The following is a 21,460-nucleotide window of genomic DNA, read 5'->3' on the forward strand; positions in this document are numbered from 1 at the left end:
GGTGAACCCACCGGCAGCACCTCTCTCTCTCTATTAATTTGTTATGAATAAAGTCAAACAATTGGTCTTTTTTAGATGACTTAGGAATGGTTATTTCCGGCTCATAATGGTCCGCTATACTAAACAGCGGATCTTTCGTGAACTTCACACAACTCCTCTGATGGAGCTCGCAAAAACTCCTCCACTGCACTCATAACAGCGCTGTAAGTGTACCAACTACCCACGCAACAAACTAACAACCAACGCTCATACAAAATAAACAAACTGATCTTCCAGACTATCCAACCCAAATAACTACCACGCAAAGTACAGACAGCTCACAAAACTGGACAAACTATGGAGCTTCCCCATATCTAAGACATTTACCCACCATATGCTAACCTACAGTAGCTTCACACTGTGCCCAAGAGCCAAGTTCTTTACTCACCCGTACCGCTGGAGTCGAGCTGCCCCGACCAAAGCCAGTTCAGCCCGAATTCCCACGGCGATGTCCTCGGCCCAGGCACAGTGACACTCCAGCCTAAAGCCCCAGCGCAATGGCGCTCTAAGCCGAGGATGAACGATAGCTCCAAAATATTTTCATCCGGTTACATAAACTGCCAAAATACATCGCGAAAAAAATAAGGCTGGACATAAAACTAAACTAAATTTATCTCCCAAAAATCCAAACAAAAATGCAACCTGTGGCTCCCCCCAAACAGTAAGCCAAACTTACGCCAATTGAGGTTTTTCACCTGACGTCACAGGGTCACGTGACGCCCCGGTGTCCACCATTTTGAAGGTAAAGCTAGCTAATGTCAACATCATAGTAGCTAGTATGTTACTGTAGCAATGTTTACGTTCAGTCATTTGGATGACTGTTAAAACCTTTCAGTCTCAAGTTTTTCCTTTACTGTATTTACTAGTTTACTGAGCTAGCGCGCTCCGGCAGGCTGGGAGCTAGCGCGCTCCGGCAGGCTGGGAGCTAGCGCGCTCCGGCAGGCTGGGAGCTAGCGCGCTCCGGCAGGCTGGGAGCTAGCGCGCTCCGGCAGGCTGGGAGCTAGCGCGCTCCGGCGCCTGAGCACGCTAGCTCCCAGCTTGCCTGAGCGCGCTAGCTCAGTAAACTAGAAAATGAAAAACTTGAGACTGAAAGGTTTTAACAGTCATCCAAATGACTGAACGTAAACATTGCTACAGTAACATACTAACTATGATGTTGTTGACATTAGCTAGTGCGAACAGCTAGCTGCTAGTACACTGCTACAACACAGACACCGACCCTAATAATACAGTTCTTGGTCATTGCCTGGTAACAGCAAATTTATAACGGGCCATGTCTCAACAGACTAAGAAGTTATTTCAATGACATTTAATAACATTTTGTTTATCCTGAGGACTGAAAGTAAATGAAAATGTGAACAAACCTTAGCTGTAATAAGATGGCGACCACCGGCTCCAGGGACGACCCACTGATGTAGGCATGTTACCCAGCCTGACACAAAATATTTGTAGGCATCCAAACTCATACACTTTCAGATCAATACCTGTGTATGGCGATGGGTTTTTAACGACATAGGTATACAGATCATGTGGGCCGAAGTCAGGTAAAGACGAGGGCTTGGTGTACTTCCGTACATCAGTGAACAATCCTGGTGGAAGCAGGTAAACATCGTTCTCTAAGCCTGCTAACCTCAATATTTGCAAATACCTCTCCCTCTGCTCGCCCTGTAAATGCCCTACGTCACTGGATAGTGAAGGTGTTTTCTGCATCTCGCTCCTTTTTCTTTTATGTTTTTCGTTTGTCACCTTCCTCGCATTCAAACTGATTCGAGCCGTGACGTCCAAAATGGCAGCCTCACATGACTTGGTCACGTGGGTGAAAAACCTCAATACGTTTCATTCAATGCCCCAACGTTACCCCAACATCAATTACGTAACTAATGGGAATCGCAGCGTAGCCTACCTTCCAAAGTCCAAAGTGCACTGAAAAGTTCCAGGTCAATTTAACCGGATCGAGCCCCCACATATCATGGTCACCTGGCTCAAGGCAGCCACAACATAAAGGGGAGACCACACAGTTGCTCCAATTAACGAAAGATATTTATTAAAATAAACTATGTACAAAAATCAGGGAATAAGAGATAAAGCAAGACTATAATATATATCAACATAGTAAAGTGCAAAAAACCCCAAACCATAAACCATAGCCCGCTCCGGCTGCCAGCGCCGCCGCCAGGCGAGTAAGGGGGGTGGGGGGTGGGGGGGAAGTGAGAGAGCTCTCTAGCAAACTGCCAGGACCAGGCTTATACCCACCTCCCAATCACCTGAGCAATTAGCCTACATCATACTGATGGCAAGCTCCCCCTGCAGGCCAAAGAGAGAAACAACAACCAACAGACAGACAGGATGGGACACGTGACAGACCCAGCACAAACCAGCTGGGGCGTCACAACAGCGAGGCCAAGACGGCGGCGTAGGGACCTACATGCTTCAGAACTCGCTCCGTCCTAATATCTTTTAAAAGCCGCAAAACTACCTTTTACAGTCGAAAAGTTTAGATGCAAGTGATGGCAAAAAACCCAGGTCCAACTAAGCGACCGTCTATTACTCCTGACTCGACTCCAACAAAATCTTCCAACAAGAAAATAATAATAATAATAATAATACATTTTATTTATAAGCGCCTTTCAAGGTACCCAAGGACACTGAACAGTAAAAAATAAATAAATAAAAAGCAAAACAATAAGATAAGAACCATAATAAAATCATGAGAAATCAATAATGATAACGTTATTAAAAATCAGAGAGAAAAGGCCAAGCTAAAGAGATGTGTTTTTAGCTGTTTTTTGAACGTGGACAGTGTTGAGCATTGGCGCAACGCTAGTGGCAGGGCATTCCACAGCTTAGGGCCATTAACACTGAAAGCCCTGTCACCCATAGAGCAGAGCCGAGAGTAAGGGACTACTAATAGGTGGACATCTGTGGAACGAAGATTTAGAGGTAGCTGATATGGAGTTAGAAGATTTGATAAACCGGGAGAAAAGACCCAGCAAACAAGCCCGTACGGGGCCTGTGTGGGCTTTCCTCGGGCAGTGTGGGCTAGGGCCAGCCCTAACCTAGCCCACACAGGGCCAGCGAGGGCTTGCCCACGTCAGAACCCCAGCCACGGGCTAGCTGTGGGCTGCCCGCAATTACCCGATTGCCCCAGGAATACCACTACTGGCCCAATGCGGGCTAGCCCATTTGGGCCCATATGTCGTTTCTTAATTGGGCCGATGCGGGCTTTCTGTGGGCAGCCCACAGGCGAATCGTTTGTGACGCCATTGTTTACATTTTGACACATTCCATCACAGACAAGAAGCAGAATACAGACTGACTTATGATTTTACATAGCATAGCAGCTACATCGATTGTTTTGCAAGTTTAACTATGTCGACTGTTCACTGTTGCTGTGTGGTTTGGTATACACCCCTCCTGACATCAACAACCTTCAGACAACGATTAGAGCGGTATTCACAAACAGCCTGATTATGGCCGCTATGCAACACAAAGGCGCCCAGACAATTCAGTAAGCCTCATTAAATCAATTTCCAAGTAAAACCAGTGATGGCTTTCTGAAATAAAATACTTACATTTGCTTCAACTGATAATGCCACAGCAAGAATTTCAGCACTATAGGACATTGCACACTAGGCTACGCGGTTTCTTCAAGTAGTCCTAGCTGAAGAAATGTAGTCCTAATCCCTATAACCATTGATGCCGATGTATAACATATTCTCACCCTTTAACGGTGTCTTCGCTCCTTTCTTGCAACCAGAACCCGTGAATGCCTCCCATTTATTTCTTTCCATAGAACAGACTGATATCTATAGAAAAAATGTCACCAAACTAAGTCATACTAATTGCAATTTGTTTCACCTTACTGGTAGCGTAATAGGCATCATTTGTGGACGTGAATGGGCTGCAGGTTAACCCTTTTGGTGGCTATCAATATATCACCTTGGTAAATTATTGCCGTGTTTAGTAGTGTGCAAGTAGGCTTTTATCTCTGAGCTACGTCATCAAATGGTTCAAACATTTTCAAACTCATAATAATGAACCAAAATGACATGTGTTTAGACAGTACCAATAAAATCCATTTTAGATGAAGATTTGAATGGAGTGAAATTAAATCACATGACTTCACCACACTAATGGTCATCTTCCAGAATATAAAAAGCATTGTCATTAAACTTACATTTTCAGGTGAGTGAATAAGCCTTTTCAGACTGCCTTAAAGTGTCTGAAATTTCCATACCTGTAAACCTTGCTTTGATGCTACCCACTATTTCAGTTTTTCTACTTAAAATAATTTCAAATAACCTCTTGAAGGTACAACACAATACAAAAATAGTTGTGCATGGGTTTTTATTATTAAATGTGAAATTGTGTGTTGAAGGGGAAGATGAGTATGTCTTTCTGCTGGCCTGAGGGATCCTTAAAAAAAAAAAAAAACTTACTTTTGAGAAAACATTTGATTACTAACAATAAGAGGGTTGATGGTATGACCTCAGATGGTGACTATGAAAACAGTGACTCAGAGGATGTTTGTGAAACTGATGAAGATAGTGAAGATGAATGTTCAAAATTGACAAATGTTCTTTGTGACTGGGATCTGAGGAACGATGCGCCACAGAACACCTCTGATCTTCTTAGTGTGCTACAGGAGTTCCATCCAAGCCTGCCAAAGCAAGCTCGAACCCTGCTAAAAACAGCTAAAATAGCAGCCTATGGAGCGGAATATTTACACATTTGCATTCCTAAACACCTCCAGACAATACCAACAGATGCCCTCCACAATGTTAGCGAGTTGATTGGTTTACAAGTTAATGTGGATGCTTTGCCCTTGTATAAGAGCTCAGCTTTGCAGTTGTAGCCAATCTTCGGCAAAGTGCCATTTGATACACAACCATATGACTTTCCCTAAGACAGCTGTGCCCCGCACAGATGACCAGTTTTTGAGAAAAGTGGATGAGGACCACCACAAGGGCGACTCCCCCCTTACTCGAATTAATCTAGGCATGATAACAATGTTCATCCTGGATTACATGCATCTCGTTTGTCTAGGCGTCACTCGAAAACTGATGCGTTTTTGGATGAAAGGAGATCTGTTTTGTATGCTGGTTTCTCAGGCAGTGATGGCTATGTCTGCAAGACTGGTGCAGCTAAGATAACACATCCTAATTGAATTTCAAAGCCAAGACGTTTGTCAGAAATTGAGTTCCTTCTGTGCCCAATTGTTTTGTAAGGCATCGTTCCATCTTCCCAATGCACCAATTTCCTCAATCTCTTTATTATCAATCTCAGTCCCATTTTTTGAATGAATTTCAACAATTATATGGAGCAAATGAATTGGTGTATAATGTGCATAATTTATGCCATCTAGCTTATGATGTCAGGAGATATGGAACATTGAATGGAGTATCAGCCTTTCCATTTGAAAACTACACGAAATTAAAAAAGTTTGCAGGAAACCCCAATTGGTTTTACAACAACCGGCACATCACATTGGAAAGAGCCTTCATGAAACCCAGAAAACTCAAAGACAATATTGAAAATCAAACATACATGTGGACCAACAATTGCCACCTTGCCTCACTCGCGATGAGGGAACACAAAAAAAACGTACATAACTTTTTAGGAGGTTTTTGAAACTAGTCACTGTTCTTCAGCCCCATGGACTCAAAGGACATTGGATTTTATAAAGCCAGTCATCTAGAAAATACAGATCAAATGTATCACTTGTCAGATGTTGCCAAAAATATGTTTTGATACCAATGACATCAGATATGGAGCAATTACTGTCTTAGGTGAGTAAAAAACAAAGCGTGGCAAATCCAGCGAAGACCAGCACCTGTGAAACGAAGCACAAAGAGGGGATTGCTTTTCCATCATTTCCTTTCTTGGACAACGTTGGATAAAAAGGCACACAAGGGAGGGTAAGTGTAAGTTTCAACCATTCTTTTTCGTTGTCATTACATCATTAAAGATAATCATTTCTAACTTTCTTAATCCTATTTTAAGAGGAAACAATGCAGTTTTAAGCCTGTGTACTTTGATTAAACACACATGCTCCTCACACCACACACACACAATAAGAGCTCTTCCTGCAGGTAACAGGATTTACAGAAGAGCTGATTCAGCCTCCTACAGAAACAAGCAAGTGAACAAAGACTGCACAAGTGTGGCCTTGAAACAGGAAGTAGATTAGTCAGCCTCCAGGTTAAATCACATGGCTGTGCGTGTTACCTACCATGGCACTGCTGCTGCCGTTTGCCCAGCAGGAGCCACAATACTGGGGGATGTGCTGACGTAGTTGGTGCCGTTTATGTTCTACTAGTCCCACGCCTTAGGTACGTCCTGAGAGAGAGAGGAGGAGAGTGCAAATTGAATGAACACACGTGAAATCAGATATGAAGTAAGAGTCATTATAACTACATAAACCAGAAAGGTAGAGCAAGCCAGGTGGTGATGGGCGATTCACTGAATTTCTCTTAAAAGAGGATTACGTTGGCGACAGTCAGACACGAACCTGTTTTTAAAGTGAGAATTAACTTTTCACCAGCCATTAACTCCTTTGATGCCAATGACTCAAAAATGCGTCATTACGAATGGTAACGCCCCGTGCCAATGACGCGTTATCGAGTCAATTGCGTTTTTTTATAGGGGAGGTGGGGTAATCATCTGATCTAGCTTGTGTCAAAAAAATCCAAGTTGTAATCACAAGGGAACCCATTCTGTGGGCCGCAGTAGCAGTATGAGTGTGAATATGTGATCATCTAACCTTGTCTGAAAGATGTCTGATTGACGTAAACAGCCTAGAGACTGGACCTGGCTTGCTGCTGGGTTGCTCACAGATAGTTAACACACTGCTAGCCCGATACAAAAAACAAGTCAGCGTGTATGTTGACAATCAGCTCACACTGGATCAGCAGAACATAGTGTAAATTTCGTTCCGCGACGTTAGTTTTTTTTACTATCCCTCCTGCCCCCCATGGAATACATAGCTTCTCCCTCCGCCACTTGATCAGAAAGTTTATATTACGCAGCAACAATCAAGGCGGCATTTGTTTTAGTGCGAGTGGCATGTGATCAGAGAAAAGGCGAAGAAGACGCACTGTCTATATAAGGAAAACACAAACAGCATATGTGTCAGACAGCATGACAAGATAACGCGCTAATAAGGGTGAGCCATCGAGCTACCTAAAACAATTAGGCCTATAATCAAAGACAGTTTCTGCTTGAAATGTTGCTTGTTACAAAAGGCCGATTTTCTCAGCATTTTGGTCAGAAATCAGCGTTTAGTTAAACCCACCCATGTTCTCCAGGCAATTACTAAAGAATGGAAAGAGGTACAAACAAACGTTTTTTTTTTTCTGGTGATAAGGAAAGTCTGAAGTTTAGTTTGGTATGTTTGTTGTTGACATGAACATAGAACTGAATTTTCTGTGGGTCTTGGAAAAACACTGAAATGCTCAAAAAACCCTGGCACTGGGACGTGACCAAATTTGAAAATGGCTGGCACTGAATGAGTTAAGGGGAAAAAGAAATTACAAACTGTTCGGATTAATGTTTGCATTCAGCATTATTTTCAATTCTTGAAAAAAAGAAGTAAAGTCCTACCTGCAGTGCCCAAAATTACAATGGTGTGGGTGGTCCACGATGGTCCAAGGACTTCATGCATCAGTAGTGCCATTTTGATTGGGATCTGCATAAGATGGCCAGAAGGCCATGGAATGGTCATCAGTAGTCCAGGCAACATTCTAAATGCAGAAGGATAAAATACATATTATATAAAATTAATTTTGTACTCCATGAACTTTAAAACTCAAGACAATTATTTAATTATTTAAATACATCTATGCAGCCTAACACACCCAGGACCCCCAGGGGTTGAGAGGAGAAGAGACCTTATGAACGTTGAATGCTTCCACATAATGTAACCATTCCATTCCATAAATTGATAACCTATTTATGGGTAATGACTGTTTACATTAACTGTGATTTTCACATCAAAATTTAGCAATAATTCTGCTTTGGGTGCCTTATAGATCTTTCCCATACATAACTGGAGCAACCGATGGAACATGTTCATGATAGAAAACAGACAACTAATTATAAGTGATATAAATTCACTGAATTGTAAATTTCTCTCTCCCTCACTCCCTCATCCCCCCCCCTCTCTTTCTCTCCCTCCCTTCCCGTGGTTCGTTAAAATGCACTTGTAGATGAGCTCTGTATCCTTACTGCATTGTATGCCATTGCTTATGTCCTTGATTGTAAGTCGCTTTGGGTTTAAAAAGCATCTGCCAAATGCCATGTAATGTAATGTTAATGTAATGCTATGTACACATATTTTGCATCTCTGACTTTGATCTTAAACGCCAACATTAACATATAGAATGGACAACATGAATATAACCTAGATCATATGAATAGCTCTGTCAGGTAAGTAACATAAGGCCACATACACAGCACACCACATGTGTCTCTCTCTCCCCCTTGTTTGCTCCTCCTTCCTGCCCCTGTGCCTCCCATCTCTCCCCTCTCTTTCTCTCCCTCTCTTTCCGTGGTGCATTTAAATGCACTTGTAGATCAACTATTTTCACATAATTTAATATACCATTGAATGCCCTATGTAAGCTCTACAATGGTACCAAATGTACGTTGTACATGCTCTGTCCACCAGACATTTTAACACGGTAAAGGACGTCTGAAAGCACTTTCACTGCCCCGTCATGACGTAAAATAACAGAAAAAGGGCTCGTGCTCACCTGTACAGTTTAAGACTCGTAACCAGGTGATAGTTTAACTGTTGGGTATCCAGAGTCGAGACGGAGACGGTCGAATTTGTTAGTGCGTTAGTTAGCGGTTTTGATACATTTCATAATTTCACTGTATATATTTAGAATTAGTTTTAATCACTAGTAATCATTTAGTTCTTAGATTTAGTAAATAGGTTAGTTTTTTTGTATTTCATAGTGTAGTTTTGTCACAGTGTTTAGTTTTAGATAGTTGTACAGTTGTAAATAATAGTAGTTCTAGTGATTCAGTTGTTGTAATAATAGTAGTAATCGTAGTTTTAGTGTAATATAAGGCGAATAGTTAGGTGTAGCTTTCCATCGATTCGTCTCTGAGGTGAGTAAAAAATTAAACTATTTTTTTATCTCATTATAAAGAATGAGTAGACGTTGTTGTCAAAGTGAAGGTTTTGAAAACCTACGTTTAGACGGAGGATAAAACTATTGTGTTCAGCTTGGATTTCAATAATTGCCAACTATATTTATTCACAGCGATCCGATATTGTCTCTATAAACATTTAAGATGTCCACAGCGATAGCCACCATTGTATCAACGCATTCGTTGGCGGTTAGCCAACTCTGTTACTGTATGCTAGCCTGACTAGCTAATGTCCAGCAAAGATGGCACGCGCGCACCCCACCTTTCACCCGTAGTTACATTCGATCCAAGCCGTAGTAACCTACTGAGAATATTGACGGCTGTGAGTTCAACAAATCTGCTTGTTAAGTAGTCACCCTGCCTGGCTCCCTTAAAATGAAAAACCATTTGAATTTAAAACCCTAAATAAGTGGTAGCCCTACACAACAGAACACAGATGAAGCCAACGGTTATCAAAGGGGTAAATGGCTATCGGAGCCACCCCGGGGACATGTCGGTCCATGCTACGTTGTTATCGACGTCTTAAATATTCTACTTAAGCTTAAGAAAATGAACTTACCGATCTGAAACCTGTCATTGTCCATCATCCATCAACCTGTATAACACATTACAATTGATAAGGCATTAGCGACAGCCCGAGGCTAGGCCTGTAGCTGGCTACTGGCTTGTTGCCATGTGATAATTCTGCTGGCTAGTTACTCAGCCACGTGGTGTTGATTCGACATTAAACCACCGACCATCGTAGAAATTACACAATACAACAATATTACATTAGTGGATTGTTTCCAAATTCCGTCTACGTGTTATTGCTTACACAACTAAATAATAAGCATACTTTACCGTTTGGCTGAATAGGATGCCGTTATGCTTAGTTCGCCTCTGGTTGATGGTCCGCCTGAATTTTGACGAAAAATCCCCAATTAAAATTTACCACAGTAATATATTAACAGTGCTGAGGTTACATGTAGGCTAATTGAAGGATAATCAACAGAACTTACCGTTTCAATGGTTCAGAAGCTGCTTTGTGCGCTGCCTGAGCATAGGCTCGTGTCTGACTGTCGCCAACATAATCCTGCCCAAGAATGAGATGCACGACGCACTAAGCACTGACTGTACACTTCAACCTCGCGCCAGATGATGATGCGTCATACCTGATCTAACCAATCGCACATTTCCCTGATCCCCAGTAGCAAGAAGTGGAACTTGCGCACTCAAGCAAGCAGTGCAAAAAGTGCCACCAACAGTGAAAAAACATTTTCGGTCACCAGCATTCTCCATACAAAACAGATATGCATGTTGACCGAATATTTAACCCCTTACATTCCAGGGATTTTTTCAACAATGGTTTTAAATTGCTAAGGCCGAACCACAAAGGAGATATTCATGAAAAAACCTCAGCTGTCCCACTTTACCAGTGGTCCCACTTTACCAATGTTCACCCCAGTGTATAACCTATATATAAGTATATTGTATGCTAGTAGGCCAAGCTAGCACACAGACAGAAATAGGCTGTTTTAAACACGATGTGAATCTCAATTGAAATTATGAAAAGTGCCTCGTCTCGTCTCGTCTCGTCTCGTCTTCTTCCGCTTTATCCGGGACCGGGTCGCGGAGGCAGCAGTCTAAGCAGGGAAGCCCAAACTTCCCTTTCCCCAGACACCTTGGCCAGCTCCTCGGGAAGAACACCGAGGCGTTCCCAGGCCAGCCGAGAGACATAGTCCCTCCAGCGTGTCCTGGGTCTTCCCCGGGGCCTCCTCCCGGGGGGACATGCCTGGAACACCTCCCCAGGGAGGCGTCCAGGAGGCATCCGAAAAAGATGCCCGAGCCACCTCAGCTGATTCCTCTCGATGTGGAGCAGCAGCGGCTCTACTCCGAGCTCCTCCCGAGTGACTGTGCTTCTCACCCTATCTCTAAGGGAGCGCCCAGCCACCCTGCGAAGGAAACTCATTTCGGCCGCTTGTATCCGCGATCTTGTCCTTTCGGTCATTACCCAAAGCTCATGACCATAGGTGAGAGTCGGAACGTAGATCGACCGGTAAATTGAGAGCTTCGCCTTTTGGCTCAGCTCCTTCTTCACCACAACGGACCGGTAAAGCGACCGCATCACTGCGGAGGCTGCACCGATCCGCCTGTCGATCTCACGCTCCATCCTTCCCTCACTCGTGAACAAGATCCCGAGATACTTAAACTCCTCCACTTGAGGCAGAACTTCTCCACCAACCTGGAGAGGGCAAGCCACCCTTTTCCGGTCGAGAACCATGGCCTCGGACTTGGAGGTGCTGATTCTCATCCCAGCCGCTTCACACTCGACTGCAAACCGCCCCAGTGCATGCTGAAGGTCCTGGTTTGAAGAAGCCAACAGGACAACATCATCCGCAAAAAGCAGAGATGAAATCCTGTGGTTCCCAAACAGGATTCCTTCTGGCCCCTGGCTGCGCCTAGAAATTCTGTCCATAAAAATTATGAACAGAACCGGTGACAAAGGGCAGCCCTGCCGGAGTCCAACATGCACTGGGAACAGGTCTGACTTACTGCCGGCAATGCGAACCAGACTCCTGCTCCGTTCGTACAGGGACCGGACAGCCCTTAGCAAAGAGCCCCGAACCCCATACTCCCGAAGCACCCCCCACAGAATACTACGGGGGACACGGTCGAATGCCTTCTCCAGATCCACAAAGCACATGTGGACTGGTTGGGCAAACTCCCATGAACCCTCGAGCACCCTATGAAGGGTATAGAGCTGGTCCAGTGTTCCGCGACCAGGACGAAAACCGCATTGTTCCTCCTGGATCCGAGGTTCGACTATTGGTCGAATTCTCCTCTCCAGTACCCTGGAGTAAACCTTCCCTGGGAGGCTGAGAAGTGTGATTCCCCTATAATTGGGGCACACTCTCCGGTCCCCTTTCTTAAAAAGAGGGACCACCACCCCAGTTTGCCACTCCAGAGGCACTGTCCCTGACCGCCACGCGATGTTGCAGAGGCGTGTCAACCAAGACAGCCCCACAACATCCAGAGACTTGAGATACTCAGGGCGGATCTCATCCACCCCCGGTGCCCTGCCACCGAGGAGCTTGCAAACCACCTCAGTGACTTCGGCTTGGGTAATGGACGAGTCCACCTCTGAGTCATCAGCCTCAGTCTCCTCAGTGGAAGACATGACGGTGGGATTGAGGAGATCCTCAAAGTATTCCTTCCACCGCCCGACAATGTCCCCAGTCGAGGTCAACAGCTCCCCACCCGCACTGTAAACAGTGTTGGCAGAGTACTGCTTCCCCCTCCTGAGGCGCCGGACGGTTTGCCAGAATTTCTTCGAGGCCGACCGATAGTCCTTCTCCATGGCCTCCCCGAACTCCTCCCAGTTCCGAGTTTTTGCCTCCGCAACTGCCCGAGCTGCAGCACGCCTGGCCTGCCGATACCCGTCAGCTGCCTCGGGAGTCCTGGAGGTTAACATGGCCCGATAGGACTCCTTCTTCAGCTTGACGGCATCCCTTACTTCTGGTGTCCACCACCGGGTTCGGGGATTGCCGCCACGACAGGCACCGGAGACCTTGCGGCCACAGCTCCGAACAGCTGCGTCCACAATGGAGGTAGAGAACATGGTCCACTCAGACTCAATGTCCCCCGCCTCCCTCGGAAGCTGGGAAAAGCTCTCCCGGAGGTGGGAGTTAAAGACCTCCCCGACAGAGTGCTCGGCCAGACGTTCCCAGCAGACCCTCACCATACGTTTGGGCCTGCCAGGTCTGTCCAGCTTCCTCCTCCGCCAGCGGATCCAACTCACCACCAGGTGGTGATCAGTTGACAGCTCAGCCCCTCTCTTCACCCGAGTGTCCAAGACATAGGGCCGGAGATCAGATGAAACGACTACAAGGTCTATCATTGACCTCCGACCTAAGGTGTCCTGGTGCCACGTGCACTTATGGACACCCCTATGCTCGAACATGGTGTTCGTTATGGACAAACCATGACTAGCACAGAAGTCCAATAACAAAACACCACTCGGGTTCAGATCGGGGAGGCCGTTCCTCCCAACCACGCCCCTCCAGGTGTCACTGTCATCTCCCACGTGAGCATTGAAGTCCCCCAGTAACACAATGGAGTCCCCAGTCTGAGCACTCCTCAGTACCTCTCCCAGGGACTCCAAGAAGGCCGGATACTCTATACTGCTATTTGGGCCATAGGCACAAACAACAGCAAGAGCCCTCTCCCCAATCCGAAGGCGCAGCGAGGCGACCCTCTCGTTCACTGGGGTAAACTCCAACACATGGCGGCTGAGCTGGGGAGCTATAAGCAAGCCCACACCAGCCCGCCGCCGCTCACCACGGGCGACTCCAGAGAAGTGGAGAGTCCAGCCCCTCTCGAGGAGCTGGGTTCCAGAGCCCAAGCTGTGCGTGGAGGTGAGCCCGACTATCTCTAGCCGGTACCTCTCAACCTCCCGCACAAGCTCAGGCTCTTTCCCCCCCAGCGAAGTGACATTCCATGTCCCAACAGCCAGCCGCTGTGTCCGGGGATCAGGTCGTCGAGGCCCCTGCCTTCGACTGCCACCCAATCCACATTGCACCAGTCCCCTACTGCTACCTCTGTGGGTGGTGAACCCACAGGAGGTCGGGCCCACGTCAGCTCTTCGGGCTGAGCCCGGCCGGGCCCCATGGGCAAAGGCCCGGCCACCAAGCGCTCGCATACGAGCCCCAACCCCGGGCCTGGCTCCAGGGTGGGGCCCCGGCTGCGTCATCCCGGGCGACGTCACGGTCCTCGGATTTTTCTCCATAGGGGTTTTGGTGAACTGCTCTTAGTCTGGCCTGTCACCTAGGACCTGTCTGCCTTGGGAAACCCTGACAGGGGCATAATGCCCCCGACAACATAGCTCCTAGGATCATTCAAGCACACAAACCCCTCCACCACAATAAGGTGGCAGTTCAAGGAGGGGTATGAAAAGTGCATTAAACATAAATGTTGTCATATTACAGTGTATGTCTGAAGGAATGGGATTGGAATGGTGCTGCCTATGATGATAGTCCTATAGCCCAAATTTGATCTGCTTACAGGAACATGGCATCCAGGAGTTATTGGACTAAATGCAGACGCACATTAAGAATCCTTCAGTCTTTTGAGTCACATTCTGACAATGGAGGAGATATTTTGGATGCTGTTGACCGTGACATCAGTCAGGCCCCGAATGACAGTGCTGAGGAGGAAGACGATGTTTTCATGGACTGCACAAGTTCATTTGATGACTGTAACGATAAGAGAGTTGATGGCATGACCTCAGATGGTGACTATGAAGACAGTGACTCAGAGGATGTTTGTGAAACTGATGAAGATAGTGAAGATGAATGTTCAAAATTGACAAATGTTCTTTGTGACTGGGCTCTGAGGAACAATGTGCCACAGAACACCTTTTCTGATCTTCTTAGTGTGCTACAGGAGTTCCATCCAAGCCTGCCAAAGCAAGCTCGAACCCTGCTAAAAACAGCTAAAATAGCAGCCAATGTAAAGAACATAAAAGGAGGGGAGTATTTACACATTGGCATTCTCAAATACCTCCAGACAATCGCAACAGATGCTCTCCACAATGTTAGTGAGATGATTAATTTACAAGTTAATGTGGATGGTTTGCCATTATATAAGAGCTCAGCTTTGCAGTTGTGGCCAATCTTGGGCAAAGTGCCATTTGATAAGGATCGCTTTGTCATTGGAATGTTTTGTGGCAAGACAAAGCCTCTAGATTTAGAGGAATATTTGCATGATTTTGTGGAGGAGGTAGCACAGCTTGAGAAGGGGTTTCACATGGCTGGAAAGACCTTCTTTTTAAGAATTGACTGTTTCGTCTGTGACGCTCCCGCGAGGTCATTTCTAAAAAACATCAAAGGGCACAATGGGTATTTTGGATGTGAGCGTTGCACTCAAGAGGGAGTCTATGTCCACAACCATATGACTTTCCCTGAGAAGACAGCTGTGCCTCGCACAGATGACCAGTTTTTGAGAAAAGTGGATGAGGACCACCACAAGGGCGACTCCCCCCTTACTCGAATTAATCTAGGCATGATAACAATGTTCATCCTGGATTACATGCATCTTGTTTGTCTAGGCGTCACTCGAAAACTGATGCGTTTTTGGATGAAAGGAGATTTGTCGTGTAGGCTGGGTTCTCAGGCAGTGATGGCGATCTCTGCAAGACTGGTACAGCTAAGACAACACATCCCAATTGAATTTCAAAGAAAGCCAAGAAGTTTGTCAGAAATTGACAGATGGAAAGCAACTGAATACCGCCAGTTCCTTCTTTATACAGGCCCAATTGTTTTGCAAGGCATCCTTCCATCTTCCCAATACACCAATTTCCTAAATCTCTCCATTGCCATGTACCTCATGCTCTCCCCTGCTCTCTGCAAATACTATTGTGACTTTGCTGACGCTCTAATGTCTCATTTTTTGAATGAATTTGAACAATTATACGGAGCAAATGAATTGGTGTACAATGTGCATAATTTATGCCATCTAGCTGATGATGTGAGGAGATATGGAGCATTGGATGGAGTATCAGCCTTTCCATTTGAAAACTACATGAGGAAATTAAAAAAAGTTTGCAGGAAACCCCAATTTGTCTTACAACAACTACACCGGCACATCACATTGGAAAGAGCCTTTATGAAACCCAGAAAACTCAAAAACTCAAAGACAATACTGAAAATCAAACATACATGTGGACCAACAATTGCCACCTTGCCTCACTGCACCCAATACAGAAAGGCGGTTTTTGAACTTTTCAGTGTTGCCACAACTGTTGGTGACAACTGTGTCATGGCTCAAGGCAATCTGGGACTTGTACAGAACATACTCTGCGATGAGAGAACACAAAAAACGTACATCATTTTTAGGAGGTTTTTGAAACTAGAGTCACTGTTCTTCAGCCCCATGGACTCAAAGGACATTGGCTTTTATAAAGCCAGTAATCTAGAAAATACAGATCAAATGTATCGCTTGTCAGATGTCACCCAAAAGTATGTTTTGATACCAATGACATCAGAGTGGGCAGCCATTCCTCTCCTCCACAGTAATTAGCCACCCCCCCACCCCCACCTGACAGTTTTTTTTATCTTTTTTTTATTATTATTATTTTTTTACTTTCAGGCCAATCATGTATTTTGTTGTGGAGTTCCTTGACAACTCTGTTGGGATTGTAAGCAACAGCTGGACTAATGGTGACAATTCGATGACCTTCTGGCCACCTTATGCAGATCCAAATAAATTTAAAATGGCTCTATTAACACATGCAGTCCCTGGACCAGCGTGGACCACCCACACCATCACAGTTTTGGGCACTGCAGGTAGGACTCTCCTTTTTTCAAGAATTGAAAATAATGCTGAATGCAAACATTAATCTGAACAGTTTGTAATTTCTTTTTCCCCTTAATGGTTGGTGAAAAGTTTATTCTCACTTAAAAAACAGTTTATCCATTTTTCCACAGGGTTACAACAGGAATGTCAGAAGCAGTGATGCCTGATGAATTGATATGGTATATAAATTTGGGTCTGACAAACTTTTGCCTTTACAGATGACTATGAAAAGACGAGAAAAAAGGCCAAAATGGCAGAAACACATTTAGCTGTCGCCAGTGAGCCTGAGGAGTTGGAGAGATGCCAGCGTTCAAGACAGTAAGTTTGAGTTGTGCCACTGTAGAAGACATTGGGTTAAATTGTGCCAATTATTGAAGTAGATGATAATTCTGTCAGGACCATTAAAGTCTGAACACACTTTCTTTATTGAAAAGTTATGAATTAGATTTGGTTAGGCTTTGTTCAGAGGAGCACCGTGAAAAAGCAACCAACCAATTTAAGATTTGGAGAGCAAACATTCCCCTCATTAATTTAAGCAATAAGCCACGAGAGGCCGTGGGTTTACGCTTGATTTACAACGGCTGGGGAGTTGGAGCACGACGCCTATGCCATGTTATTCACAACAAGGAGCTGGGTAGGTAAATTATGAATGAGAAAACAAACAACTAAAGTTATCCTGTTTCTTTGTGCAGACCAACGAAACGTTACATCACCCTGCCTGAGCCTGGACCAAGTAGACCATTGCCACCAGTTCCACCAGCAGCGATGAACCTGACTCTTATGAGCCCACCCCCACCACCTTCACCAGTGAGGCAGCCATCATTGTCCTCATGTAGGTTATGCACATTTACACATTTTCCCCATAAACTCTAGGCCTATAAATCTCCCTCATGCACACACAAAGAAATGTCTTCTTTAATATCTGTGTGAATGACTGTAGTCGCATCAAAAGACAATTCTCTGAGGCACAGTGTAACAGAAACTTTTTTTCTCATCTTTGCAGCAAGTTCACACTCAGGCCAAGCCCATCACATGGACACCCAGCTGTTGAGCCCACCTCAACCCCTCCCAATTCACCCCCCTTTGAGGCAGCCATCATCATCCTCAAGTAGGCATTATTTACAACTTTTTCCCATACCCCACGCCCCAATACACACACACACACACACACACACACACTCAAAAGATATGTATCATCTTGTTTAGTGTGACTGACTGCAACCACGTCAAAAACAATTTTGTTTGACACACATGTGTAACAGTTTTTTTCTCATCTTTGCAGGAAATCCATCTGAACAAGTGGACGACCAACTTAGTCCACCCCTCCCTATTTACCCACCTGCAAGGCAGCCATCATTATCCTCAGGTAGGTTATGCAGATATACCTTAAGTGTTCAACTGGTATTGAGTCCAAAACTTTTACTGCTATTGCATCCATCAAGCCACTTAAATGTCCCTATAGCTGTCTATATCAGACTTAACTTGGATTGAGAATTGAGCTCTGATGGACAGTGAAGCAGTGACTGAAGTTATTTTGGATGTAGACAGTTCTAAAAATAGAAATGGTTTGATGGATTCAAGATCAGTTAGGAGTTTGGAGAAAACTGGAGGGTCTTTTTTATTGCATATTCATCCGTTTGTACACATTTTATATTTTTCCCCTTACATTCTGTATTATTTATCATAGCTCATTGAAAATTGGTGGGCGGCACGGTGGTGTAGTGGTTAGCGCTGTCGCCTCACAGCAAGAAGGTCCTGGGTTCGAGCCCCGGGGCCGGCGAGGGCCTTTCTGTGTGGAGTTTGCATGTTCTCCCCGTGTCCGCGTGGGTTTCCTCCGGGTGCTCCGGTTTCCCCCACAGTCCAAAGACATGCAGGTTAGGTTAACTGGTGACTCTAAATTGACCGTAGGTGTGAATGTGAGTGTGAATGGTTGTCTGTGTCTATGTGTCAGCCCTGTGATGACCTGGCGACTTGTCCAGGGTGTACCCCGCCTTTCGCCCGTAGTCAGCTGGGATAGGCTCCAGCTTGCCTGCGACCCTGTAGAAGGATAAAGCGGTTAGAGATAATGAGATGAGATTGAAAATTGGTGTTCATTCGTCTATTCGCATTTGGATACAAAGCAAAAGACATAAATCATGATACCTTTTGAAAAATCTTTAGAAAACATGTTAGCATGATAGCACTATCCTGACTGTAAGCTTCTCTCAAGCACAAAAGCCACTCAGTTCAGTGTCTTTTTCCTTTCAGGCCTTGAGAGATATTTGGTCTCTACGCTGGAGGAGATTAAGGATAGGCTGTCTGCATTGGAGCGGACGGTGACAATGTTGGCCAGATCAGGCAGCAACAAACACGCAAAGCTGCCAGACAACTTGGAGCTACCTCTCCAGAACTTCCAGGACCTCAATGGACTGGAGGAAAAACTGGAGGACAGCCCCTACCAAAAAGAATTGGTATGTATATTGGTTTCTAAGTTGCAGCCCCTTTAAGTTCTTTGAAAAGGTATTATAGTAAAGGTCTGAGGCGAATTCCTCTCTATGATCAAGAAGTTATAAGTGATGATATATGGAGTTACCTTAACTGATGGCATGTGTTATGATGCTTTTGAAAAATGTGCACAAGTGGGACTTTTGATTCAGTAGTTTGTGTTGTATCAGCTTGTTTTTTTATGTCCACATTAAATCTATGAAAATGGCTTATAATGTCCATTATTGTGGGAGCAGATGAGCTAATCTTTACTTTTCTTTCCTTTAGACTGCTTATCTGGGGACAATTGGTGGTGCCACTGTCCAGGCCACAACCAGGAGGGTCCTGGCCACCGTTTTCGGCCATTCATTGGCCATGACCATCAATTGGAATGGGTGCAATGACAAAAGGGCATTCCGGGACCTAAAATTAAAGAGGGTAGTTGTAGGTAAGTTTTTTTTAATCTCCTACGATAAAATTGGCTGATCATCACTCTTTGACTGGCACTTAAGACACTGGATTCTCTTCATCTACAAATTGGATTCCAAAGTGAAATTTTATTTTGTGAATAACAACAAAATAATTTGCCGTCACATTTTTAAAAATCTGTTGCATGTATCAAATAAATGAATACATATTTCCCACGAAACAATATTTTTTCCTCCATCTTATGTGTAGATTGAATGTTTAAAAAGTGTTTTGTTTTATTCACAAAAATTCCAATTGTCCCAACTTTTTAGAATCTGTCCTGTACAATGTGCATTTTAAGTAATTCCTACTGTGCTTGTTCTCTGTTTATCTAGCACCCTGGTCCATATTGCACTCACTCTTCCAGTTTTAAACTAAACAAACTGCTAAAATTACACGCTGGACCTTTGAAATGAACTTCAAATCAAATATATCAAAAGTGCTGATTTTGCAAATAACCAAACATTCCTCTTATCTTGAAAACATTTTGCCCATCTATACAGATGCTGTTAGGAGAGGCTCAATGGACTCCCCACCAGCAGCACAGATTGAGGACGAGGTGAAGGTGTGGTTCCGGAATGCCCTAGATAGGGCGGGTGGCCGTAGGCAGCGGTACATTCGAGTTGCAGCACAGGACGTTTAATGTGTGTGTGTGTGTGTGTGTGTGTGTGCGCGCGCGTGTGTGTGTGTGTTGTTAGTGGTGGAAGATATTCTTTACTTTTGAATGACAACCTCACTGGGATGTTAACCTATATACGCACCTGTCAATTTACAGAGGTGTGCAAAAGCGTTTGATGAACTGTATGTATTTGTTCAAATTTATTTATTTATTTATTTATTTATTTATTCATTTATTTATTTATGTGAAATTATTTATTAAAACTTGGACTCTGAAATTTTGACTATTTCACATTTTTTAAACATTATGTATTGTCAGAAACACAATAAATAATAAACACTATAGAAATTACTATTCAAACACACACATTTTGATATTGATATTGTATGGGTCTAGGAAGGACAAAGTATTTATCAAGTCAATTATAGAATTCTTTAAATAATCTATACATTTTTTAAGTTTTTGTGTGCACACATTGTAGAATGAAATATCATAAATATTAATATATATAAAAATATCAATGTGTGTTTTCTGCGGGCCAGGAGAGGGTTATGCTTAGGGCAGAGTGAGGGCAGCCCATTCAGGACCTGTGTGGGCTTATTTAGGGCTAGGTGTGGGCTGCCCGTATGGGGCCCATACTGAGGGGCCAGTACTTTGCCAATGAGCAAAGCCTCACGGGCCCTGTGCGGGCAGCCCGCAGGGGGCCCCTAATATGGCCCATGGTGGGCCCAAAGGGGGCCTGCACGGGCTTGCTTGCTGGGGAGCAATGGAACATGATGCTGCGGAGAGCATTATTGCTACATTGAAAATGGCTATCGAAGCACAGGGAAACAGCATCGAAAAGAGCATCAGCGAATTAAAAGCTGCAATCAACTTCATTTCTGAAGATATCAAGGAGCTGAAAGGAAAGGTATCCCACACCGAAAACCGAGGAAGCAAAGCCGAAGAGAAAATCCAAATCCTCGAAAGCAAAGTGCTGGATCTGTCTCGTTACAAACGGAGATGGAATTTGCGTCTGTACGGGCTTAAAGAAGAAGACGGGGAGGACGCGCGCCAGAAGGTGATTGAAATCTGCCAAAACATGACGCCAAAATACCGTGAAAAGTTGCCGGAGGTGCTGGACTCGGTGCATAGGCTCGGTCAGAAACGTCAGATTGCATCTCAACCACAGCCCCGGACCATAATCCTACAGTTTATGATGAGGCGCTTTCGCGACATCATCTGGAAGGCTGCAAAGCGTTCGGAGTTCCTGGCGGAAAAAAGCTGCGTTTTAAAGAGGATCTGTCTCCCGAGGACCGAGAGCGTCGCAATCAGCTCTGGCCACAGATTGAAAAGGCACGCGGGGGGGGATTGCTTATTTTGTTGGAGCCCGGGCGTTTG

The 21,460-nt window shown here is 44.7% G+C and overlaps 1 protein-coding gene and 2 long non-coding RNA genes across 3 annotated transcripts; 1 reads left to right on the top strand and 2 right to left on the bottom strand.

Moving 5' to 3' along the window:
• Window positions 1-5,778: 5,778 nt before the first annotated feature.
• LOC132900334 (uncharacterized) lies at window positions 5,779-7,705 on the bottom strand. The gene is made up of 3 exons (XR_009656773.1): window positions 7,642-7,705; window positions 6,272-6,378; window positions 5,779-5,872 (listed from the first exon to the last, which is right to left on the bottom strand). It is a non-coding gene; the product is annotated as an uncharacterized LOC132900334 (long non-coding RNA).
• A 3-nt stretch (window positions 7,706-7,708) lies between these two features.
• On the bottom strand, window positions 7,709-10,512 carry LOC132900378 (uncharacterized). Its single transcript, XR_009656778.1, has 3 exons — window positions 10,039-10,512; window positions 9,758-9,793; window positions 7,709-7,781 (listed from the first exon to the last, which is right to left on the bottom strand). It is a non-coding gene; the product is annotated as an uncharacterized LOC132900378 (long non-coding RNA).
• A 3,732-nt stretch (window positions 10,513-14,244) lies between these two features.
• LOC132885350 (uncharacterized) lies at window positions 14,245-20,104 on the top strand. The gene is made up of 8 exons (XM_060919953.1): window positions 14,245-14,773; window positions 16,749-16,848; window positions 17,223-17,362; window positions 17,534-17,638; window positions 17,813-17,896; window positions 18,778-18,980; window positions 19,282-19,441; window positions 19,965-20,104. The coding sequence occupies exons 1-8, from the start codon at window positions 14,245-14,247 to the stop codon at window positions 20,102-20,104; spliced, it is 1,461 nt and encodes a 486-aa protein (XP_060775936.1).
• Window positions 20,105-21,460: the final 1,356 nt, after the last annotated feature.

Source organism: Neoarius graeffei, chromosome 1, assembly GCF_027579695.1.
Source record: "Neoarius graeffei isolate fNeoGra1 chromosome 1, fNeoGra1.pri, whole genome shotgun sequence".
In the NCBI taxonomy this organism is placed as follows: domain Eukaryota; kingdom Metazoa; phylum Chordata; class Actinopteri; order Siluriformes; family Ariidae; genus Neoarius; species Neoarius graeffei.

Excerpts from the sequence above, each read along its gene's own strand:
- LOC132885350 (XM_060919953.1), top strand. The coding sequence starts at position 14,245 with ATGGCATCCAGGAGTTATTGGACTAAATGCAGACGCACATTAAGAATC. Across the intron at positions 17,363-17,533 it reads GCAGCCATCATTGTCCTCAT|CAAGTTCACACTCAGGCCAA; the intron begins GTAGGTTATGCA and ends TCATCTTTGCAG. Across the intron at positions 17,897-18,777 it reads GCAGCCATCATTATCCTCAG|GCCTTGAGAGATATTTGGTC; the intron begins GTAGGTTATGCA and ends TTTTCCTTTCAG.